The sequence below is a fragment of the Pleurodeles waltl genome, chromosome 5 (genome assembly GCF_031143425.1).
Source record: "Pleurodeles waltl isolate 20211129_DDA chromosome 5, aPleWal1.hap1.20221129, whole genome shotgun sequence".
Taxonomy (NCBI): Eukaryota; Metazoa; Chordata; class Amphibia; order Caudata; family Salamandridae; genus Pleurodeles; species Pleurodeles waltl.
Window position 1 is genome coordinate 625,130,611 of NC_090444.1, and position 26,226 is coordinate 625,156,836.

The 26,226-nt window shown below is 47.6% G+C and overlaps 1 protein-coding gene across 1 annotated transcript in view; it reads left to right on the plus strand.

The window, feature by feature from the left end:
- Window positions 1-17,462, plus strand: part of HEATR1 (HEAT repeat containing 1) — a 710,058-nt gene extending 692,596 nt beyond the window's left edge. The window contains exon 45 of the mRNA XM_069234483.1: window positions 16,901-17,462. Within this exon, the coding sequence (XP_069090584.1) occupies window positions 16,901-16,989 (89 nt within the window). The 3' untranslated portion in view covers window positions 16,990-17,462. The remainder of the gene's footprint in view (window positions 1-16,900) is intronic.
- The last annotated feature ends 8,764 nt before the right edge of the window (window positions 17,463-26,226 follow it).

The window sequence follows — 26,226 nt, forward strand, 5'->3', positions numbered from 1 at the left end:
TTTCGAAGTTGGAGACAGGCCGATAGGGCTGGGGCCAATTAATTTGTCGTCTTCCTCCTTCTCTGCAGGCTCGTAGGTCAGCAGTCCTTCTTTCTTCAGGTTGCAGGAATCTGATTTCCTGGGATCTCGGGAGCCCCTAAATACTGAATTTAGGGGGGTGTTTAGGTCTGGGAGGGCAGTAGCCAATGGCTACTGTCCTTGAGGGTGGCTACACCCTCTTTGTGCCTTCTCCCTGTGGGGAGGGGGGCACATCCCTAATCCTATTGGGGGAATCCTTCAAACTCAAGATGGAGGATTTCTCAAGGCAGGGGTCACCTCAGCTCAGTACACCTTAGGGGCTGTCCTGACTGGTGGGTGACTCCTCCTTGTTTTTCTCATTATCTCCTCCAGCCTTGCTGCCAAAAGTGGGGGCAGTGGCCGGAGGGGCAGGCATCTCCACTAGCTGGGACGCCCTGGTGCGCTGTAACAAAAGGGGTGAGCCTTTGAGGCTCACCACCAGGTGTTACAGTTCCTGCAGGGGGAGGTGAGAAGCACCTCCACCCAGTACAGGCTTTGTTCCTGGTCACAGAGTGACAAAGGCACTCTCCCCATGTGGCAAGCAACATGTCTGGTGTGTGGCAGGCTGGCAGGAACTGGTCAGCCTACACTAGAAGTCGGATTGGTATTCAGGGGGCATCTCTAAGATGCCACCTGGGTGTATGGTACAATAAATTGCACACTGGCATCAGTGTGCATTTACTCTGCTGAGAAGTTTGATACCAAACTTCCCAGTTTTCAGTGTAGCCATTATGGAACTGTGGAGTTCATGTTTGGCAAACTCCCAGACTATATACTCTTATGGCTACCCTGCACTTACAATGTCTAAGGTTTTGCTTAGACATTGTAGGGGCATAGTGCTCATGCACATATGCCCTTACCTGTGGTATAGTGCACCCTGCCTTAGGGCTGTAAGGCCTGCTAGAGGGGTGATTTACCTATGCCACAGGCAGTGTGGGGTTGGCATGTCACTCTGAGGGGAGTGCCATGTCGACTTAGTCATTTTCTCCCCACCAGTACACACAAGCTGTGAGGCAGTGTGCATTTGCTGGGCGAGGGGTCCCTAGGGTGGCATAAGACGTGCTGCAGCCCTTAGAGACTTTCCTTGGCATCAGGGCCCTTGGTACCAGGGGTACCAGTTACAAGGGACTTACCTGAGTGCCAGGGTTGTTTCAATTGTGGAGACAAAAGTACAGTTTAGGGAAAGAACACTGGTGCTGGGGCCTGGTTAGCAGGATCCCAGCACACTTTCATTCATAACTTAGCATCAGCAAAGGCAAAATGTTAGGGGGTAACCATGCCAAGGAGGCATTTCCTCACAGTGTAGTTTAGCGGGTTGAAGAATGTTCTATATTCACAAGCAGGCCACCCACTTCCCCAGAAGATGAAGTGAAATATATATATTAAAAAAAAAAAAAAATCGGAGGATGGCGACCTAGAGGAAGGCTTCCGGGGGAGGGTGTATGACGTCACAGACAGACCAACCAACAAATGGTGGAGTTTGTTGACGCCCCAAAAAAAAAGAAAGGGAGGAAGGACTATTAGTAGTTTGTAGAATTTCTGTTCTAACCACTAGATGGCAGAACAATGTGCAGCATGTGAATCCAGGACATTCTTCAAGCTGCAAAACTACACCTACAGATAAGTAACTAGTTTTTTTCTGCTTTTTTACAGTTGCCTGATCAACCCTCCTTTTTCAAGTCTCCTATTGTACATAGGTTCCTCAAAGGTCTAACTCATCTCTTCCCTCTACCCCCATTCTTAATGCCCCGGTGGGATCTCAATTTAGTTCTGATCTTTTCGATGTGTGCTCCCTTCGAGCCTCTTCACAACTGTCTCCTCAGACTTCTTACATTGAAAACAGCCTTCCTTGTGGCAATTACATCTGCCTGTAGAGTAAGCGAGCTGCAGGCCCTATCATGTAAGCTGCCCTACCGCTCTATCTATTCCGACAAGATGGTGCTTCGCACTAGGGCCTTTTTTCTACCAAAAGTGGTCACACCTCTTCACGTAGGCCAATCTTTCCTACTTTTTACACACACACCCACATCCGTCTAATGAAGAGAAGAGACTTTTTCGCCTGGACCCCAAAAAAGAGTTGGCATTCCCCCTTGATCGTACAAAAGAGTTCTGGGTGGTTGACCAACTTTTCTTGGGGTATTGGGTGCGGAGAAAGATAGGGGCATGCAGAAGCATTTGGTTTCCAGAAGGGTCATACTCCGCATTAAAATCTGCTACGCACTGGCCAAAAAGCAACCCTCTGAAGGCTTGCAAACGTATTCCACTAGAGCTAAAGCTGTGACCACTACGTTAGCATGCAGAGTTCCAGTCCAGGACATCTGTCAGGCAGCGACATGGGCATCTCTGCTCATGTTTACCAAACACTACTGCCTGGACAGTCCGGTCTATCGGGACGGGCACTTTGCTCGGTCGGTCCTGCAGGACTTTTTCGTTTGAAATTGGTTTGCAGACCCACCTCTGGGAATAGTATTGCTTGGCTATTTATTTAAAGGTAAGGTATCTGCAGGTCGAAGTCTCTAGCAGATAAACAAACTACTTACCATTGGTAAGGCCTTATCAGGTAGAGACTATAACTAGCTGCAGAATCCTTACCAACCCACACACCCTTTCCGTTCTCTGAACTGATTTCCAGTGGCAGGGACTTCCCTTTCAGGGCCCTAGTTTTGACACACCAGTGGTCAGTGTTCTTCATGGCTCAGCGATTCTGGCGTGTAAAATCGAGAAAAGAAACTGACATCAGCGCACCTAGGTTGCGCCTATATAGGAACTGGAACTTCATGTTCGATGGCATCTGTCGCTGTAGATACACATGTTGTGCATAGCCCGCCATCTGGTGTTGGGTCGGAGTGTTACAAGTTGTTTTTCTTCGAAGAAGTCTTTCGAGTCACGGGACCGAGGGACTCCTCCTCTTTGTCTCCATTGCGCATGTTTTCTTTCCGCCATCGGGTTCGGACGTGTTCCTTTCGCTCAGGGTTTCGGAACGGAAAGTTAGCTTAAAATCGGAAAATTACGTCGGTATTGTTGCGTTCAGGATCGGATTAGATAGCATCGACATCGAATCGATACGATAACATCTCCGTTGCCCTTCGGGGTAGTTTTCGATCCCCCGTCGGGGCCTGGTCGGACCGACCGCGTGTGACATCGACGCTGATGGAACGGACCCCGTTCCGATTCTGTCCTAAATGCCACAACAAATACCCATACACAGACCAACATTCGGTCTGTAACCTGTGCCTGTCGCCCGAGCACAGGGAAGAAACTTGTGAGGCCTGTCGTGCGTTCCGGTCCCGAAAAACGCTCCGTGACCGCCGAGCCAGAAGACTGCAAATGGCTTCCACGCCGACAGGACACCGAGAATTCGAGGAACAAGAAGAAGTAGAAGCCTTCTCGATCCATGAATCGGACTCGGACAAATTCGACGACCATGAAACAGTGAGTAAGACGTCGAAGATAGCACATAAGAAAACTGACAAGGCCCAGGGGACGCCACTGCCATCAGGCCATGGCTCAACCCATAAAATCGGTGACCGACCATCGGCACCGAAGAAGGCCGAAATAGTGCCGAGATCGTCCGACTCGGGTCGAGACACAGGCACCCAGCCATCTCGGGACCGAGATAGTGCTGCCGACAAAGATCGACGCCGAGATAGCGGAGCCGAAGCTGCTCGACGCAGAGACAGCGGCACCGAGGAGGATCGACGCCGAGAGGGTTCGACTCCGAAAAAGAGAAAAGTCGCCTCGGAGCCGAAAAAGAGCATGGACATAGTTTTGGTGCCAAAACGACCCGCAACCGAGCCAACTACCGGTTCCTATTCAGAGGAACAATCACTGTCCTCTCAAATGCGAAAGCATAGATTCGAGGAGGAATTACAATCCACTGAGGTGGACCACACTCAAAAACAGATTTTTATACAGAGTGGAACAGGGAAAATAAGCACCCTTCCCCCTATTAGGAGGAAGAGGAGACTTGAATTCCAACAAGAACAAGCACCACAAACAAAACTGGTGAAGAAGGTAACTCCGCCACCCTCTCCTCCACCTGTAGCTCACATTTCACCGGCACAGACTCCGTCACATTCACCGGCTCACACCACCTTAAGCCAAGGTGACCAGGACCAAGATGCTTGGGACTTATACGACGCCCCAGTGTCGGACAACAGTCCAGAGGCGTATCCTACAAAGCCCTCACCACCAGAAGACAGCACGGCATATTCACAAGTGGTGGCTAGAGCAGCAGAGTTCCACAACGTGTCTCTACACTCGGAGCCTGTCGAGGATGACTTCCTCTTCAACACCCTCTCTTCCACACATAGCACCTACCAAAGCCTGCCTATGCTCCCAGGAATGCTAAGGCACGCAAAGGACATATTCAAAGAGCCTGTCAAGAGTAGGGCAATAACACCAAGGGTGGAAAAGAAATATAAAGCACCTCCCACAGACCCAGCTTTCATCACCTCACAACTGCCACCAGATTCGGTTGTGGTAGGGGCAGCTCGCGAGGGGCGTGGCCAAGATGGCGGCCGGAGCGGACGCTTGAGAAAAGAGCTCCGCTCGCGGCCCTCCTTCTTGCCGAATATCCTGGTCCCTGGTTCCCGGTCGGCCATAAAATGCTGAGGCTACCCCCCCAGTGCCGGGGGCAGCCCTCAAGGACACAAAAGTAGCTGCGGATGGCCCCGTGATCAACTGCTGGATTCGAGGAAGCAAGACGCGCCTGGTGCTGTGGATCGGGAGGTGAGGCGGCCCTCCCGCGGCCGGCGAGACGTGGGCACGGCGGTCGGGTCGCCCCGTTCGGCTTCCCCGTGGGATCGCCGGGGGGGTCGAGGGCTGTTGGGCCTGGACTGCGGTGGGCCCTGGGAGCGGGCCTGCTGGCTGGGGCGCGGCCTAGGGGACGCCGCGGCTTCCGGTTCGGCCGCGCTCCATCGGAGCAACAAGAAACACGGGGGGCGCGCGGCAGTGAGCGAGCCCCCCCTGATATGGCTTAGCATTCCTACAGCTCCACGTGGCCCCCCTACCAAGAACTGGTAGCAGCGTCGTGCGGTGACGCTGCGGCGAGAGCACTGGGCGGTGTTTCCTTGCGGGGTCGGGCCTTGGACGTGTCGGCGCCGGGAACGGGCGTCTGGCTCGCCCTGGCACTCCGCCCTTGATCTGTGGAGGCGGCCGGCGGACGCGTGCCCGGGTGGAGTGGGGGCCCCCGGCGTGCCTTTGGTGGAGTGTACCGGACCGGCTGAGGGGACCTTCGGCCTCTCCTCCCGTGCAGAGCACTGGGCCAGCGACAACGACCCTCAAGCACCAGCACCCAGCACAGAAGATAAAAAAGTAGGAAGCAGAGGCGGAGGAGCGGGAAAGAAAGGAAGAAGGAAAAAATTTACAAAAAATAAAATAAAAATACATAAATAAAAAAGAGAGGAGGAGCCAATAAAATCAGAATAAAGGAAAAAAAGAAATAAAAAAGAGAAAAAAAAAAAAAAAGAATGAAAAAAACAAAAACAGGAAGAAGATAAAGAAATTGAAGCAAGTAGATTGTGAGCGCTGGCACAGAATAAATTAAACGCACATAAAACAACCACGTTGGGTCACCAAAGTATCAAGCCACAAGCAAATAAGTGAAAAACCCAACGCACCTGTACCAGGCCAGTGGCATTCAGCTCTCTGCCTTGCAACGAGGAGGGCCTCAGTCAACAAATTAACATACTAACTCCTAATATCCCTGAAAATAAGCAACCACGCCTGGACCACTGATAACGCTAAAATCACCCACTTTGACGTGCGTGGCTCTGCTTCGCCCCACCAGTACACATAGCTGATTTCATACGGCCTAATTCTCCCCGGTCGCATAGTGGTCACAATGGTCAAGCCTAAGCATTCCAAAACAGGGACTTCTGCGGAGGGAGAAACCCCCCCCTCCATGGGCCAACTGGGCATGCAAAAGGCAACGCAACTTCAACTGAGCGAGACGCTACGCGCACACTCCCAGCAATTTGATAAAATTATGCAGGCAATTATGGAAACCAAAACTTCGCTAGAAGGGAAAATTGATGCCGCAGTGCTGGAGGTCTCCCTACTCCGAGCTGACCACCGCAAACTGTCTGACAGAGTGCATAATGCTGAACTGTCGCTAGAAACGGTTCACCCGGAAATGAAAGACATGAAAAGCAAATTCAAACAGATGGAAACTGAGTTGGCACAGCTACAACGCCGAGCTGAAGAAGCAGAGGGGCGCTCAAGACGTAACAATATCAGATTCATTGGCATCCCAGAACGATTGGAACTACCCAAAGCCGAGGATTTCTTAGAAAACTGGCTGAAAGAAATAATGAAAACTCAGGATGCCACAAAATCACCAATGATAGAGAGAGCCCACAGAATACCGGGCAGACCCCCTCGGCCTGGAGCGCCACCCCGACCCATGATAGCTAGATTTCTTAACCACAGAGACAGAGATTCTGTTCTTCAACACTTTAGATCTTCCAGTCAAATCAGCTTGGAAAATAATAACATATCTGCATACCCGGACTATACGCTGGAAGTACAACGTAGAAGAGCAACCTTTGTAAAGATCAAACAAATCTTGCGACAAAATAATATAACTTATTCTCTCATGTTCCCAGCCCGCCTGCGTATCACCATAGATGAGAAAACGCTCATATTCCCTACCCCAGAGGATGCATGGACTTGGATTCACGCCAAAGGTTTGATCAGCCCGCCAACGGAAAAGACAACAACTGAGGACTGGATAACACCCAGCTCCAGGAGGAAAAAAAAACAAAGCAAGACCACATTGCGCCCAACGAAATCGCAAATGGAATCAGAGCAAGCTCAAATATTAAGGGAAACTAGCTCCTTCACTCGACCACAATCCAAAACCCGAAGTGACACAGATGCTACAGACAGCGGATCCCCAGGAGGGGAATCAAGTGCATCCTCCTCCTTCCTACTGGCCGGCCCTGACCTTACACCGCGCGTTGCGGATGATCTCTAGACCTCGTGAGGGAATATGAACTGCGCCACAGACATGAGTCCGGCGTTGGGACACGCGACCTCCCGCCCTTATGCGGCCTAGAGCGGTGCTTGGTGGTTTCTTTGGGATGGGATCTGGCCGCTAGCTTCCTTGACTGGGACTAACAGGGTAACCAAAGCGGTTGTACTTACAATTTGGACCGAGCAGGGACAAAATTATCCTGGAGACGGGTCGGTTCCCGCCCGGCTATACCAAAACCACGCTCTCCGACAACCAAGTCACTCCCGAATGGAACTTAACTTCGCAGTTTGCAGTTTAGGCACCAGTTGTGCCATTATGCTTATCTCCGGGCTTTACCCGAAATATCCTTTTGCCTATTATTTTTTTTGCTCTCATTTTTATTATTCTCTTTTGATTATGTTGTTTTGTAGGACTGGGGGGGCTGGCGGGCGGGCGCTGGTGGCGGAGGGGAGACGTGGGTGGGCGGCGCGCACTAGACTAACAGCAGTCTCTGGACGCGTCACGGGATCGACCCAACTGTACAAAAAAATAGCTGTGCAACAACCTAACTTAACATGACAAAAAAGGAACCAACATATAATATAATGACGTGGAATGTTAAGGGTATGGCGGGCATAAGAAAGCGCAATAGGATACACGCGCACCTAAAGCGTCACAATATTCATATAGCCATTCTCCAAGAAACGCACATTACCCCTGTAGATATTCCCTGGTTGGAAAGAAAGTGGGGCGGGCAGGTCCACGGGTCGGGAAATTCATCATACGCAAGAGGGGTTTTGATATGGATAGCCCCGGGGGTCCCGTACACTGTGCGGCGCGGCGTTTTTGACATAGAGGGCAGATACATACATTTAACAGGCCACTTAGATGGGGAACCAGTAACACTGAACGGACTGTACGTCCCGAACGTCGGACAAAGTGAATTCCTACACAAAACAATCTCACACTTCTCAAACGACCTACCCTCTACATGTATCTGGGGCGGGGATATGAACTGCGTTCCACATATAGATACGGATAGATCACACCCCCCCATAGCAGCCTCCCAAGCAATCAAAAATTCGCAGATGCTGCGTCAATGGATGGTAGACCACCGTCTCATAGATACCTGGAGGCATATACACCCCCATGATCGCGAATACTCATACTACTCCCCAGTACACCTCCTCCACACTCGCATAGACCTTATCCTCATCTCCCAAGACATCACCCACAAGATCACTAGCGCTGATTACACCGCTAGGGTAATCTCAGATCACTCCCCTCTCATCGCTCATTTCAGATGGGGCAGCCCGCGCGCATGCATCCCAACTTGGCGCCTCCAGACCCGATTGCTACAAGACCCCCCTTTCCGAGATGAATTAGCCATACACATATCCTCTTACTTCATCCAAAACAAGGGGACAACGGGCTCTAGATCAACAGAATGGGACGCACATAAGGCAGTCATACGAGGAACATGCATCTCAGCAACAGTCGGCGCGCGTCAAACACTAGCACGTGAGCTTAGTAACTTAGAAAAGGAAGTACATTCTTTTGAGAAAGACTTCGCCAGGGGCGAGATTACACACACAGAACTAGCTGGAAAGCGCGCACAATGGTACGAAGCTGATAGACGACTAGGTCTGTTTGACCATCGACACTACATAGCTCGTAACCACGCAGAGGGTGACAGATCGGGTAAATTACTGTCATGGCTCATACACAATGGTGGCCGGAAATCCCCCATAGGAGCCATCCGATTAGAAACAGGACTAATAGTAAATGCACAGGCCGATATTAACCTAGCCTTTAAGGAGTATTACAGCACACTATACAAAGCTCCCGTCCCCCCCACCCGAAACATCACTGAGCGAGTTTTTTACTGATATCGAGCTGAAACAACTAACGACCGCTCAGGTTGCAGACCTGGAAAGACCAATTGATATCAATGAGATACAGCAGGCCCTAAAACAATTGCCGCATGGCAAAGCACCAGGCAACGATGGACTGCCTATTGAATACTATAGCATGTTCCCGACTCAAACACAAACCCCATATCTAGAGATGCTGACGGAGGCGCTAGAGCGTGGACAATTACCAGACACATGCCGTGAAGCGCTGATAGCAGTGCTACCTAAGCCGGGGAGAGACCCATTGGATGTACGTTCATATAGACCACTATCACTACTGAACACAGACTGTAAGCTACTCGGTAAACTGCTAGCCAACCGTTTGCTCCCATGTATGCCGGACCTGATACATCACGACCAGGCTGGATTTATACCTGGCCGGAGCACATTAAGCAATATCCGAAACTTATTGCGCCTTATGGCGAACTCACGAACGGATGACTATGCTCAAGTGGCAGTATCACTGGACATAGAAAAAGCATTCGACACGCTGGGTTGGCCCTTCTTGATGGAGACGTTGCGCCGTATGGGCTTCGGTCGAACATTCATCAGATGGATAGAGGTACTCTACACTAACCCTTCTGCAAGAGTCAAAACGGGCGACACGATTTCGCAACCGTTTAAAATAGAGAGAGGAACCAGGCAGGGCTGCCCATTATCCCCGCTTTTATTCGCCCTCGCAATCGAACCCTTAGCAGCTCACCTACGAGCGGTAGCCCCTGCATGGGGCATCCGAGACGACCACACACACCGTATAGTGTCGCTATATGCAGACGATGCACTTATTTTCTTACGAGATCACCAAAAATCCCTACCTGAAGTGCTGAAGTTACTGCACAGGTTTGGCACGTTGGCCGGACTCAAGGTAAATTGGTCTAAGTCGTGCATATTCCCTATGTGTCCTGTCCCTGAAGCACACAGATTATCCTCCAACCCTGGCGAACTGAAATGGTGTTACACCACTTTCAAATACTTGGGTGTAAACATATATCACGACGCACGAGATCTCAGGGACGGCAACTTGGGGCAGGCGATTCGATCCATTAGAGGCTCCCTGCCCTTCTGGTGCTCACTCCCTCTATCACCATTGGGCAGAGTAGCCATAGCGAAGATGGTGATCCTGCCCCGATTGTTGTACTTCTTCATGGCCCTCCCACTGACTCTCCCAGCCTCTTTCTTTAAACCTCTGAATAGCCTATTAATAAATCTCATATGGGGCAACGGCAGACGCCGAGTGGCACTAACAAAATTATACCACCCACTAACAATGGGTGGAATGGGAGCGCCTAGATTCGAAATGTACTACGCAGCTTCCCAGTTACAATGGATCTCATCCTGGCTAAGCCGCCCAGACGGAGCTGAATCACAGATGATCCACTCGTCTTTGGGGAACAGGGGCTTAATACAATACTTGATGAATCGCGAATCCCCCAAACACCCACGCAACATACTACTGAAAATTGCGCACTGGATATGGGGCCACCATGTGATCATGAACAATAAAACACCACAATATTCCCCCAGGCTTCCATTTTTGGCCATCTCGAAAATAGCCAACATAGCAGCTAGAGTTGGCCTGAACAGTTGGTCAGAAAAGGGAATACGCACCATCGGCGACATCTATAGTGAAGGACGCCTCCTAACTTTCAATACACTAATTGATAAATATGAACTGGGGCGCGGAAGCTTTATAGCATATGGAGCTGTACGCCAGACACTAAGGTTTTGCTGGGGCAATGAAAACTCAGAACCAAATATCTCCCCTAGATTGCATGAGTTGCTAGGTAGCATAGAAGATTCAATAAATGTGTCAAGAGCATACATAATCTTAACTTCTTGCGCTGAAGATAAACAAGTACAATCAAAGAACAAGTGGGATGCAGTGCTAGCAGAGCCTCTACCACAACCCGCTTGGAATCAGGCGTTGACAATGACAAAAGAAGTATCACGCAACCCGCGTTTTCGCTATACCCAGTTTAATTATTTACATCAAACATATTTATCACCTCATCGAATAACCCGTATTTTCCCCCACTCAAAGCAAACATGCCCTAGATGCGCCACTCCCGAAGCCACCTTTTACCACATGACCTGGGAATGCCCCCCAATCCGGAAAGTATGGGAAGACATAATAGTACTGCTTGTTGATTGGACAGCTGTTGAAATGTCCCCCACCCCGGAGCTGTGTTTGCTGGGTGTAGGTCCAAGCCTTAAAAGACGGAAACAAACCCTAAGATGCATAGCGCTGGCACTGGTGCTGTACAGACGCCTCATAGCCATGCACTGGAAGGCACCAGCCGCGCCGAGCATTGAACAATGGCGATCGGAGCTGCGGCGTTGGGCCAGGGCCGAAGCCGACACGCTGCAGCTCCTATCAACAAAGGGTGTTCTGGTCAAAGGTCTTGACACCTGGAACTCTTTCGTAGCAATAATAGAAAGAAAAGATGACGAACGCCCGCCCTGAACGATCCCCCCAACGAACATTAAAATCTGCATTTTATAGTCCTAAATAGCTGTAACCCCCCAGTGATAGCGCGCAACCACCCTTCATCAGGCTCGTATCAGAATGTCAAATAGAGGAAGGCGGTCAGGAGCTGGGAGAGACAACATGAAATTGTATAACCTAACAGGCGGTAACCAACTAGCAATAACACCAGCACACAAAGGGACGCATGACCCAATGCTCGCGCGCGTGTCTTCCTTTCCTCCTCTGCCCCCGCTTCCTCCGTCTTGGGGGCCCCCCCCGGCCTTTATCCCCCCCCCACAGTATTTCCCCTCTTTCTCTTTCTTTCTTTTCTCTTTTCTGTTTTTTTTTTTTTTCTTTCTTTCCAATGCAACAGGATGCTTTAATATGATGCCCAGTCAGGACTATTCCCCCCCCTGCTCCAGCCCGTGGCAACACGTTCTCTCTGGCAGTGGCGCGGAAGTGGGCGAAGTACAGCATAGCCCAGTCATGGTACATAAGCCGTCTAGGGTGATGTGATGAACGAACCTGTTGCAAATGTTATTCTTATTGACAGCTTTCACTTGTGTAATTTTGTTGTGTGATAATAAATAATAAAAACACATTTAAAAAAAAAAAAAAAAATAAAGTGGTAGGGGCAGCTCGCAAGAGAGCAAACTCTCACACATCGGGCGATGCACCACCCCCAGATAAGGAGAGCCGCAAGTTCGATGCAGCCGGTAAAAGGGTCGCAGTACAGGCTGCAAACCAGTGGTGCATCGCTAACTCTCAAGCACTCCTAGCGCGCTATGACAGAGCCCACTGGGACGAGATGCAACACCTCATTGAGCATCTACCCACAGAACTACAAAAGAGGGCGAAACAAGTGGTTGAGGAGGGCCAAAACATCTCCAATAACCAGATACGCTCCTCTATGGACGCAGCGGACACAGCAGCAAGAACAATTAACACGCCAGTAACCATACGAAGGCACGCGTGGCTACGAACATCTGGTTTTAAACCAGAGATACAGCAGGCGGTGCTCAATATGCCATTCAATGAGCAACAATTGTTCGGACCTGAAGTGGACACGGCAATTGAGAAGCTAAAAAAGGACACTGACACTGCAAAAGCCATGGGCGCGCTCTACTCCCCGCAGAGCAGAGGCACTTTCAACACCTTCCGCAAGACAACCTTTAGAGGGGGGTTTCAAGGTCAAGCCACACAAGCCAGTACCTCACATTCAGCACCGTCCACCTACCAGGGACAGTACCAAAGGGGAGGCTTTCGGGGCCAATACAGAGGAGGACAATTCCCTAGAAGCAGGGGAAAATTTCAAAGCCCCAAAACACCTACAACCAAACAGTGACTCACACGTCACTCATCCCCTCCACACAACACCAGTGGGGGGAAGAATAAGTCAGTATTACCAAGCGTGGGAGAAAATAACAACAGACACTTGGGTCTTAGCAATTATCCAACATGGTTATTGCATAGAATTTCTACAAATCCCTCCAAACATACCACCAAAATCACAGAATATATCAAAACAACATTCGGACCTCCTAGAAATAGAAGTTCAAGCATTACTGCAAAAGAACGCAATAGAACTGGTACCAGATACACAAACAAATACAGGGGTTTACTCACTGTACTTTCTAATACCAAAGAAGGACAAAACACGGAGACCAATCCTAGACCTCAGAACACTAAACACATACATCAAATCAGAACACTTTCACATGGTCACGCTACAGGAAGTGTTACCATTGCTAAAGCAACAAGATTACATGACAACCTTAGATCTCAAAGACGCGTATTTCCACATACCAATACATCCGTCGCACAGAAAATACCTAAGGTTCGTATTCAAAGGAATACATTACCAATTCAAAGTATTGCCGTTCGGTTTAACAACTGCACCAAGAGTCTTCACAAAATGCCTAGCAGTAGTGGCTGCACACATCAGAAGGCAGCAAATACACGTATTCCCGTATCTAGACGACTGGCTAATCAAGACCGACTCACTGACAAGGTGCTCACACCACACAGATCAGGTCATACAAACCCTCTACAAACTCGGTTTCACCATCAACTATGCGAAATCACACATTCTGCCGTGCAAAGTACAACAATACCTAGGAGCGACAATAGACACAACGAGGGGAATAGCCACTCCAAGTCCACAAAGGGTTCAAAATTTCCAAAAGATTATACAACGCATGTATCCAACACAAAAAATACAGGCGAAGATGATATTACAACTCCTAGGCATGATGTCATCATGCATAGCCATTGTCCCGAACGCAAGACTACACATGAGGCCCTTACAACAGTGCCTAGCATCACAATGGTCACAAGCACAGGGTCGCCTTCTAGATCTGGTGTTAATAGACCGCCTAACATACCTCTCGCTTCTATGGTGGAACAATATAAATTTAAACAAAGGGTGGCCTTTCCAAGACCCAGTGCCACAATACGTGATAACAACAGATGCTTCCATGACAGGGTGGGGAGCACACCTCAATCAACACAGCATACAAGGACAATGGGATGTACATCAAAGAAAGCTGCATATAAATCACCTCGAACTACTAGCAGTTTTCCAAGCATTAAAAGCATTTCAACCAATCATAACTCACAAATACATTCTTGTCAAGACGGACAACATGACAACAATGTATTATCTAAACAAACAGGGGGGGACACACTCGACACAGCTGTGCCTTCTGGCACAAAAAATATGGCAATGGGCAATTCACAACCACATTCGCCTAATAGCACAGTTTATTCCAGGGATCCAGAATCAACTTGCAGACAATCTCTCTCGAGATCACCAACAGGTCAACGAATGGGAAATTCACCCCCAAATTCTAAACACTTACTTCAAACGTTGGGGAACACCTCAAATAGACTTATTTGCAACAAAGGAGAACGCAAAATGCCAAAACTTCGCATCCAGATACCCACACAGGCAGTCTCAAGGCAATGCCCTATGGATGAACTGGTCAGGGATATTTGCGTACGCTTTTCCCCCTCTCCCTCTCCTTCCATATCTAGTAAACAAATTGAGTCAAAACAAACTCAAACTCATACTGATAGCACCAACATGGGCAAGGCAACCATGGTACACAACACTGCTAGACCTATCAGTAGTACCCCATGTCAAGTTGCCCAACAGGCCAGATCTGTTAACACAACACAAACAACAGATCAGGCATCCAAACCCAGCATCGCTGAATCTAGCAATCTGGCTCCTGAAATCCTAGAATTCGGACACTTAAACCTCACACAAGAATGTATGGAAGTCATAAAGCAAGCTAGAAGACCATCCACTAGACACTGCTATGCAAGCAAATGGAAAAGGTTTGTTTGCTACTGCCATCACAATCAAATTCAACCATTACACGCATCTCCAAAGGATGTAGTGGGTTACTTACTACACTTACAAAAATCAAACCTGGCCTTCTCTTCCATTAAAATACACCTCGCAGCAATATCTGCATACCTGCAGATTACCCATTCAACTTCACTATTTAGGATACCTGTCATTAAAGCGTTTATGGAAGGCCTCAAAAGAATTATACCACCAAGGACACCACCCGTTCCTTCATGGAACCTCAACATCGTCTTAACAAGACTCATGGGTCCACCCTTTGAACCTATGCATTCTTGCGAAATACAATTCCTAACCTGGAAAGTTGCATTTCTCATCGCCATCACATCTCTAAGAAGAGTAAGTGAAATTCAGGCGTTTACAATACAAGAACCTTTTATCCAACTACACAAAAATAAAGTAGTCCTAAGGACCAATCCTAAATTTTTGCCAAAGGTTATTTCACCGTTCCACCTAAATCAAACGGTAGAGCTACCAGTGTTCTTCCCACAGCCAGATTCCATAGCTGAAAGGGCACTACATACATTAGACGTCAAAAGGGCACTAATGTACTACATCGACAGAACTAAAAACATCAGAAAAACTAAACAACTGTTTATTGCATTTCAAAAACCTCACGCAGGAAACCCAATATCGAAACAGGGTATAGCCAGATGGATAGTTAAGTGCATCCAAATCTGCTACCTTAAAGCAAAAAGACAACTGCCCATTACACCAAGGGCACACTCAACCAGAAAGAAAGGCGCTACCATGGCCTTCCTAGGGAATATTCCAATGCACGAAATATGTAAGGCAGCCACATGGTCTACGCCTCACACATTTACCAAGCACTACTGTGTAGACGTGCTATCCGCACAACAAGCCACAGTAGGTCAAGCCGTACTAAGAACCTTATTTCAGACTACTTCCACTCCTACAGGCTGAGCCACCGCTTTTGGGGAGATAACTGCTTACTAGTCTATGCACAACATGTGTATCTACAGCGACAGATGCCATCGAACTGAAAATGTCACTTACCCAGTGTACATCTGTTCGTGGCATCAGTCGCTGGAGATTCACATGTACCCACCCACCTCCCCGGGAGCCTGTAGCCGTTTGGAAGTTAGCTTCAACTTTGTACATTTGTAAATATATTAAATCTTAAATAGGTACATACTTATTCACTCCATTGCATGGGCACTATTACTAACAAACAACTCCTACCTCACCCTCTGCGGGGGAAACAATCGAAGATGGAGTCGACGCCCATGCGCAATGGAGACAAAGAGGAGGAGTCCCTCGGTCCCGTGACTCGAAAGACTTCTTCGAAGAAAAACAACTTGTAACACTCCGACCCAACACCAGATGGCGGGCTATGCACAACATGTGAATCTCCAGCGACTGATGCCACAAACAGATGTACACTGGGTAAGTGACATTTTCATTCCGGCGCAGACGACCACAGACACTGAGCCGATTGACGCCACCTACTGGCGTGCAGAGGTGGTGCGCGCAAAAATATTCTAGATTCAGTTTGACACCTGCAGAGTATTCAAAAATTAGGAATCTGCAGCTAGATTTAGTCTCTCCTAGATAATGTGTTACCGAAGCTAAGTAATTTGTTCTTCTTGCCCTCTCTATCCTGGGAGTAAGCTTTGGAAAGGGTGTACTTGACAGGTTTGCAGAGCCATAAAGGACAGACCCCAATGCACCAGTGTCAGATGAACTCAACGTTCCCCCCCCCCCCCCCCCAATACAGGGCCTAACAGTCTACTGATTAGCATTACAGCCACAAATGTACATCTCTGTCTACAAACAATTTGTAAACTGATAGTTACTTGATCAGTACATGCACTTCCATCATGTAAGTAAAAAAAACACAAAAAAGTTCAGTTATTTTGCACACTATAGACCTTTTCTATATTTCCAATTTTTATTAGGTTTGCTGGTGGAGTTTGCAAGGTGTTCAGAATGATTATTTGAAGTTGACATGTTCAGTGGAGCAGGAAATGCTCATTCTGATTACTCAAACTGTAAAAGAAAAATAGCTTGATGCAGTGTAATTCATTGTATTAAATTGTCTTGGCGTTCGGGTGATTGAACTGTATGTAACCTACATTAAATAATTTCTTTCCTTTAACTATCCTTTTCAGATGACTGTGAAGAAGTGGAAAATCAGTGTCAGAAAACTATTCAGCAGCTGGAAGTTATCTTGGGCGAGCCACTTCAGAGCTATTTCTAAAAGGGGGATTTGAGTCTTTTAAATGTATATTGTATATTTTTTTTAATGTATTATATTGGTTCATGTCACTAAATTACAGGGCGGTCTAATAGTTTGTGCTGTGAAACCCTTGCGATTGAAGCGTATCAAAAGCCTGTGCTTTAGAAATATCCGCTTTGTATGCCCTCTTGGTTTCTCTACATTTAGGCCTTTTGTAAGGCCTAGTGTCCCATATAGAAACAGCAGATGAGAATATCAACTTTTAATAAATAACTGTTAAGAGTTTGCATTTTCTTTATGAAATATTTAATTTGACAAAGGACCTAAAGGATCACTGTTGCCCCACATTGTGCCCTATGATATTGCAAACAGTGCACCCATTTTTTACAACCCTCTGAAGTTTAGTGTTATTAGGTACCATACCAGTTTGATCAAATGTCCAATGTAATAGAAATACCAAATTAAAGAGACACTGGCAGTGGCAGGAAATATTAGTGTTCAATGTTTTATGTGTTTTTGTTTTTGCTGGTGAGCAATTTTCTCTCCTAGGATGCTCGTCCTATCTCTGCATTTCAAGGCCTGATGGCAGTGCTTAATTTGAGGACATGCCACGGAGTCCTACACTTCCCTAGCTAACGTTCCGTGCCATGATTGACCCAGACAGGCCAACCCAAAAACCACTGTTGAGACTGAGAAACAGTTTAAAGAGTTGGAGGCTGAGTGACACAGTTGTCACGGTAGACAGTGGGTGGCAGCAGAAGGGTCAGGCCCCAATGGATAGAATGTATGGTGGCCGCTACTCCATTCTGGAGATTTAGATATTTTCCTTCATACACCTCTAAAGTGGTACTTCCCCAGCCCCCCAAAGCAAAGATTGCTACTTGCCCAGCTTGCCCACCACTTCTTCTCTAGCCCAACAATTCCAGCACAGTTTCCTGTAAAACCAGGTACGACATTCAATGCATATTTATAATCATGTGTCACTGGCCAAAGTAGCCTTGATGTCCGTTTGTTCTGAGAGTTTCCAAATGTAAACTAGACAAACCTTTCAGTACATGTACAACAGGTTCCTACAAGACATTGACTGTTGGGATGCATTTAGTATCACTTATTGTATATCAGTTGTGTGAAGGAATGTCCCAAATTGGCTATTGTAGACCTTGTCTTCGCTATAGGGGAAGCTTACTCGATCCTGAGTGGACATAAGAATGTAGTTAAAATACTGACTTTTCAAACTATGGTAATGGACTGGGAAGGCTAACGCCTTGAAATCTGGATACACAACTGATCAAATTTCCCAGTAGAGTGAAAAGAGTAAGTCTGCCCAGCATTCAGTATCCCCAAGGTATTGGGGGTAATGGTAGAATTAAATAGGGCATTTAAACTTGTGGATCTTCCAGCCTGAAATCTCTCCAGAAAAAATAGGTTCCTCTTCTTAGCTCCCTGGCCTTTTATTGTCTCTAGACAAAAAGTTTTTGAAGATCTCATTTTGTCGTGCCTTTCTACATTCAAGTTTGTATCCAGTCTTTTCCTACATAAACATCTTTTAATTTGTGAATTCTGTTTGTGAAAATGGTGTCTAGCATTCCACCTCCGTTGTCTATCCTTTAAGGTTTGCTGTGTATCACAAAACTCAATATTTAACCTATTAGCTCTCAAGGTTACTAACTCATGGGTTGAATACTATGGTCATTGGTATAGTTGTCTTTCACACCACATTCCCCATGCATTATTTTTCATGGACCATGATTTCTCTATTAATCCTATTGGCCTATTAATCCTGTTCCTGTATGGCCATGCAGACGTTAGTTGCAACACCACCCCCCCCCCCCCCAAACACCCACCCCCGATCCCTCACCTACCCCCCCCGTATTGTGGGTGAAGTTTCTTTCCAATTGTAAGAAATATTTATTTTCGCTATTTGTTTCTTTGGTCTTCTAATAATCTTTGAAGGATTTGTTTGGGCCTTCACGGTGATTGAACGTGTGGCTCCATTCCATTTTTGGAGTCTGTTCTTGGCATAACATGTATGATGTAGATACATTGTATGTAACCATAGGGGGCCCTCAAATAATCCTAGCGGGTGCCAGTCTATGTCCAAAAGAAGCATTATTCTGATAACAATGCTTTAAAGGGGGGGGGGGGGGGAGGGGGGAATGAGCGGCACTAAAATGCTCTGTAATAGGCCATCACTAACTTATTTTGTCATTTATATCCTAGCTGGGAGTATGTGCCAAAAGGGACAGGACTCCAAATACTCTTCAAAAAACCCCACCCTGTGGATACCATTACATGTTACTAAGGCCTGCCTGACCAGAATAGTATGTTTGGCAATCATGTATCTGATTGCATTTTTCAAACGGAAACCAAACTTAACTGCAATGTTTAAATAAGTATAGACCTATTTCATCATCATCATCAAACAAACTTTATTCGACTTTCAACAAGTCATAAAAGTATCAAATAAAACACATCTATATATGTGAACACAATAAATAGATAAGATAATAAAAAAAGAAAATAATAAAAATTAAAATACACATCATTAGTTTGTCCGTATACAAATATTTAGATAACCTTAGTGAAATTTAGACCTATACAGCCATGGACTTCCTTGCGATTAATACTAAGCATAAGAAGTTCGCCAGGATTCCACACATTTTGATGAAAGATAAAACCTGTAAGCTAAGATACGCATCACGACACTGACGCAAATTAATCGATCTTAAAAATGGCAATAAAAAACATTTTCTCTGCTTTGCGTAAAATTTATAAAAGAGGACCACGTGCATCGTAGATTGGGATGCCTTTGCGTCACAGGGGGCATACTCTTAAGGCTGTGCTCCAGTCATTCATAGTCAGGAAAGTTACAAGACGGTGGAAAGTATCTAATCGTAGTCATGTAAGGACAAAACGATGTTGAGGAATTGTCACATTTGCTAAGTAAGGCTGCATGCCTTCCGTGGACAAAATTAGTTGGTTGGACATGACACTGGACTTTCTTGATTCAGCTTCCCATCGTTGATCTTCCAGGTACCTCAGTTCTTTCCTGGATATTTTCCTCAATGATTCTGGGTTTGTATAATAGTCTTTACAACCCATGTTTCCAAAAAAGAGCATAATATATTTCAACCAGGGAACTCTTAACGAGTGAGTTAGCCTCATACAATCGGATAATATGGCCTTGTTTAGTCCAGTGTACTCCGAGGTCTACACTTTGTGCCATAGTAATACTGGCTGTATCTTTATCAGGTCAGCTACAAAAGGAACCCCTAGTTCCACGTGGCTAATGTATGACGATGTACCGTTTGGTACCATTAACAAGTATCTGAGAAAATCATTCTCCACCATCTGAATCGGATTACTATTAGTATACCCCCAAATACCAGAACCATACATGGCAGCCGGGATGCACTTAGCTTTATAGATTTTTACCATATTCAGCGGGGTAATCCCCCCCCTAGCCTTTTAGAAAAGATCTTCAGAGCCGCAGTTGTTTTAATAATCTAGTCTTTTTTAGTTTTCACTCAATGTGCCCAGGAACCCTGTTTATCAAACGTTATGCCCAGTTAAGAGTTTTTGGAGGGATAATGGTGTCCTGCATCATCTGCGTAGAGCAGTACGGGGACAGGACGGTTGCCTATTTGGGGAAGGTATTTACATTTGCTTATCAGATCACATTCTAAGTTGTTTATGTATAATGAGAACAGGAGTGGAGCAAAAACGCAGCCTTGATGCACCCCTCTATATATGCCAAAAGGCCTAGTGCATTCCCCTCTTGTCCCGTACCTTGCTCTTGCTTTGCATCATGTATACATGTCCCGTATGAACTGAATTATTGTTAATTCAACCCCCATACTACTTAAAATGTCCCATAACATCTCATGTAGCTCGCAGTCAAATGCTAAAGATAGATCTATGAAGGCCAGGTACAAGTTACCCTCTCTGATCTTTGTGTACTTCCCCAGTAGGAGGCTTAGATTCAGGCCCTGTTCCACTGTGCCTATTCCTGCGCGGAAGCCATACTGCACTGGAGATGAGATATCATTTCCTTCCACCCATGTTTGTAGTCTATTTAAAATTATTCTCCCTGCTATTTTAGCTGTTGTGTCAAGCAGGGAGATTGGCCTGTAACAAGCTGGGTTGAGACGATCACCTTTCTTGTATATAGGGATGATGATGGAATCTCGCCACGTCGATGGGGGGGGGCCTTGTGTACAAAAATCATTAGAGGGCCCATTGGGTGCGTGTTTGCTTTGTATAAATCTATTGGGACATATTTAATCATAGGCAATTTAATAGGATAATTATGAAAAATTCTGAAGAGGGACCAATAATTTCTTTTGTTCTACTGGGGGGGGGGGGGGGGGGGGGGCTGCAACATTAAAACATTTGAAGACCACTGCATGTACGTTGCCTATATAGGCAACACCACGGCATGCTAACGTCAGTTCTTTTATTTCTGGGCCAGTCAGTGCAGATCCAGAGAGCTCAAATCTCCCCCACCCCAGTCTTTTTTCGACTTTTTGTGGAAGTGTTTTTTTTTGTTTTTTTTTTTTAGACTTGTCTCCTGGTGTGGCAGGGATGTCAACCTGGAAGGCTGGTTTCAAGCCCTCCGGTGCCTGCCACTGGCAAATGTCCGTGATAGACCCACATTTCATCAGTCTTTGGTGTTTGAGCACAAACACATCACCAAGACCTACGTCAATTGTCTCTCCATCCACCCCAAGCCTTGAGGGAACGATGTCTCAAGCTCCTTGCTGCTCGACGTGCACCGCCGGTCCCATCTTGATCCACGGTTGAGAAAGAGCATGGGCTGTCCCCGCACCTTCCCATTTTTCTAAGAGCTGGAGCAACCCACACCCAAATCCCAAAATGTTATGAGGCCATGCACCTCATATTTTAGGTGGCTTGTCCCTGCTGGAGCGCCTGCGGGTCCCACGGGTTCAGGAGGGGCCCCTACTGGTTTACCACGGATAGGTCTGCCTTTTGTGCTATTGAGGCCACCTGGATCCACAAATGGATATGGACTGGTGCTAGTCGACCTTACCTGGCACCACTCCAACTGTTGACGGTCCCATCCTAGCCATCCCCATTCTTATCCCCAACTCCGACACGGAACCGAAGGGTTGCTGCCCGATGCCAACTCCTTTGCTCACAAGAGCTATTCCCTCCAGGCCAGTGCCAGCACCCTATTCCTGTGGGCTAGAACGTGCGGAAGATTGGGAGGGGCCACTGGACCCAGAAGAATTTCAGCCTCTAGATCCCAATATGGATTGGTGTGAGGACTTGGTGGATGCCAGTGGACTAGACACATCCCCAAATACTGGCTTGTTTCCCACCCATTTGCTTTGGAAGTGAGGAGGGTGACTGAGGTTCTGGACCTCCAGCTACCCTCTGTGGTAGTCAAGACTAATGCCTTGGCCGAGGTGCTTCAACAAGTAGTCTCCCCTTCAGAACCACTTCTTTCATGAAGCCCTCACAGATGTCTTCCTTGAAGCCTTGCCTAAACCCTGCACAGGGGGTCCTGTGAACAGGACAATTGCCTGCCGCCTTTGCCCCACCACAGGGCACCCCTCTTTCCTCACCCAAACTCCCACCCTGGGAGGCTGGGTTTTCCAAGCCTCTACTTCTGAGAAAATCCTGGTGCATTCCCTGCCACCTCAACAGATAGGGAGTCCAAAAGGCTGGGCACCTTGGGCAAGGACATGTTTTCTTCAGCCAGCCTGGCATTGCGGTCTATGAAAACAGAATGCCTCTTGGTCTGTTAAGCCTGTTTTGTTTGGGATTCAGTTGCACAGGTGTGCCGCCTGTGGTCCAGGAGGAGGCTCAGGCCACACACTCCCAAGCTATGGCTGACAGGAGATGTAGGGGGCTGGCCCAGTGTGTGGTGGACACCTATAGTGTAGCACCTTATACTGGGTCCAGTCATCGCTTATTAGATAGTGTTACAGTGTCCAGATAGCCAGGGCTCTCTAGGGGTAGCTGTGGTGAGCAGCCAAGACTTATCTAGGACGAGTGTGAAGCACTTGCAATACCACAGTAGTCACACAATAACCTATCACACATGAAAGGAACCACACAGTGCTGAAAAAATAAAGGTACTTCATTACAGGAACTCCAAACTAGATTACTATAGATAACCTCCCTTCTGGAAGTAAGTAAGCACAAAATATATACAGGTAAGTATTGGGAAATAGCATAAATTAGCAAGGGATGGGGGGCAAACCATATACAAAAAAAAATGGAATGTGAAAATGGGTCCCCCCCCCCCCCCCTAGAGGATATGAAGTAGTTAGTTAGGAGAGAGTGGAACTTCAAGAGCTAGGTATCTAGAAGATCCCCAGCCACCAAGAGAGGAGAGGTAAGTTACCTAGTTGTCCCAAAGGCTATCATGGGGAATCGTAAATGGAGTATTGCAAAAGTAGAACCCAACGGTGGATTCTGGATGAGGAAGACAAGCAAAAGAATATGACAGAGTCCAGTCCACGCAGGAGTGTCCAGGTGGAGCAGGAGGCATTGCCCACCCTTCTGTGGGTGAAGATCTGGGTCGACGGTGATGGATGGAGTCCAGCTGTGGGGTCCAGGAGCTGCAGGGGAGTCCCTGAAGTCACCTATAAGCTGTCCCTAATCAGTTGCTTGATTGCAGACGTGTCGGTGGTCAGGAGGGCCACCAACAAGCAAATGTACCTGGAGCTGTTGGAGATTTTCAGAGCTGAAGAGGATCAGCAAGGACCCGAACGTTGGAGGGGAGTGTGGTCTGACACTGAGAAGACAGGAGAGCCAGCAGGAGAAGTCTGAGCCCCCACGAGCAACCCACTTGCAGCAGGCACAGTAAGTCGCAGTGAGGCTCAGTCAGCACACCTGAAGAGGAGTCCCACATCGCTGGAGCAGCAGAGAGGAGGCTGTCTTTGCAAAGGTCAAGTGCTGGTGGCTGGAGATACTTGGAGCCTGAAGATCCCTCGAAGCAGGAGTCACCAAGCTTTTGTTGCTGCAACAGTCACAGTGCACAGGGGTTCTGTCTTGGAGGGAAAGGTAAGGGCTCACCGTCTCCCCGTCTCCCCAGCTGGACAGAAAGCAGAGAGGACCCAGAAGAACCCTCACACCACCAACTGTTGGAGAATCTTCGCAAGACCAGAGGACAGCAAAGTCCAGCAGCCGGACGTCATTGCCTTAGGTGCCTGCGGATGCAAGGAAATGACTCCTTCACACCAAGGGAGATTCCTTTTTGCTTCTTTGTTGCAGCTGAAGTCTTGTCGACCACAGAGGATGGAAAAATGGCCCAGGAGACTCCCAAAAAGAAAGGCAAGGAGGGTAAGAAATGACCTACATCCAGGCTTCAGGTGAGGATCCCACTCCTCAGGGAGAGGATTCTACCCCCTTGGTGGAAGCTACACCAGAGGAGCTTAAAGCTGATACAGCTGAGCTCTTAGGTGCAGGAGGACCCACCAAGGCAGAACTCGGCCTAGAACAGAAGTCCTGTACTTCTCTAGAAAGCCTGAGACCGCAAGCTGCTGCTCAGGAAGCAGGGGATATCAGTGGGACCCATGAGGTTTACTAGGACAACGGCCTCCTTTATTCTGAGGCAAAGGCACCCCAAACCTGGTGCTGCCAAGAGGTTGGTCATTCCTCAGAAGGTTAGAGTTTTCTTATTGACCTAAGCACATGATATTCCCCTTGCAGGCCATTTGAATCAAAGCAAGACTTGGGACAGACTTGTCCCTCACTTTCACTGGCCTCATATGTCAGAAGACACAAAAAGTTTTTGTCGCTTGGGTGGGAATAGACACTGTTGGCCCATTAGACCCTCCTACTGCATCTGGGAACAGATTTATACTGGCGGTGATGGACCATGCCACCAGGTGCCCAGGGGCAGTCTGAGGGCCCAATGAATACTAACTCTAGCATCTTTTGCACTTCTGCTTTGATGCATTCCCTGACATGTTCAGACTGCCTATTGATTTTACTTTTCACAGGCAGACTATTACCGGTGTAATTTTCATGTTCACATTAGGTGGTTTTACTTGGGGTCAGAGAAAAGTTCTGAGAACTGACTGAGGAGATTTTTGCAGTCAGTGGAGAGCCATCAACTGGGTTGTGGGAGAAGAGAATGGGTCACTTTCTTTATCCTGACCTTCATCAACGGCCATGAGCAGTCATGTCAGCCCTGTCACTCCTGTCATAATAAGGCTTCAGGCGATTAGCATGAAGCACCCTGTGGGGGCTTATAGGAGTGCCTAGGTCAACCAAATAGGTGACCCCCACCCTTCTTCTCTGCAGCGGTGTGTGTGGGCCACTCCACTAAACTTGGAGTGCCCTAGGGGCCACAGGCTCCAGGACCTACACTTACTGTCCTGGCTGATAAACAGTCAGTACAGCCTTTTGGTCATGCCCCTGCTTTTGCAGTTCTTGGCTGGCCTCCATGTTTTTGAATGCCCTCTTCATGTACTCTGCCATTCTGGATCTAAGGCCTAGTACATAATCTACTATATATATCCTGTTTTGGGGGGGGGGGGGGGTTGAGAGGTTGCTCCCAACCCTCCCTCACAAAGGTAAGTGTACCCCTAAACGGGTGTCCAAACAGAAGCTGAAATCAACTATAGCCCACTTCCTTCTGTGGAACTTCCCTGTAGGCGAAGAGGAGGCAAGGATCCCCTCTCCTCCTGAGGTTTTCAGAGAGCCCCTTGATCATGCCTTGAGTATGAGGCCAGTGAAAGTGAGGGACAAGTCTGTCCCAAGTCTTGCTTTGCCCCAAATGGCTTGCAAGGGGAATATCATGTGCTTAGGTCAATAAGAACTCTCTAAAAGTTTGAGGAATGACCAATCTCCTGGGGGCACCAGGTTTGGGGTCCTTTGCCTCAGAATAAAGGAGGTTGCTGTCCTAGTAGAAACTATTATTCCCACTTATATCTCCTGCTTCCTGGGCAACAGCTTGCTGTCTTGGACTTCCCAGAGAAGTACAGGACTTCTGTTCTAGGCTAAGTTCTGCCTTGGTGGGTCCTCCTGCACCTAAGAGCTCAGCTGTATCAGCTTAAAGCTCCTCTGGTGTAGCTTCCACCTAAGAGGTGGAGTCCTCTCCCTGAGGAGTGGGATCCTCGCCTGAAGCCTGGAATGGGGTTAATTTCTTACCCTCCCTGCCTTTCTTTTTGGAAGTCTACTGGGCCCTTTTTTCAGGCTTCAGAGCTCTCCATGTTTCTTGGCCTGTGCTCTTGACAGTGCAAAGATATGCCCAGGGCTGCCCAGCATTGCTGCAGGGGC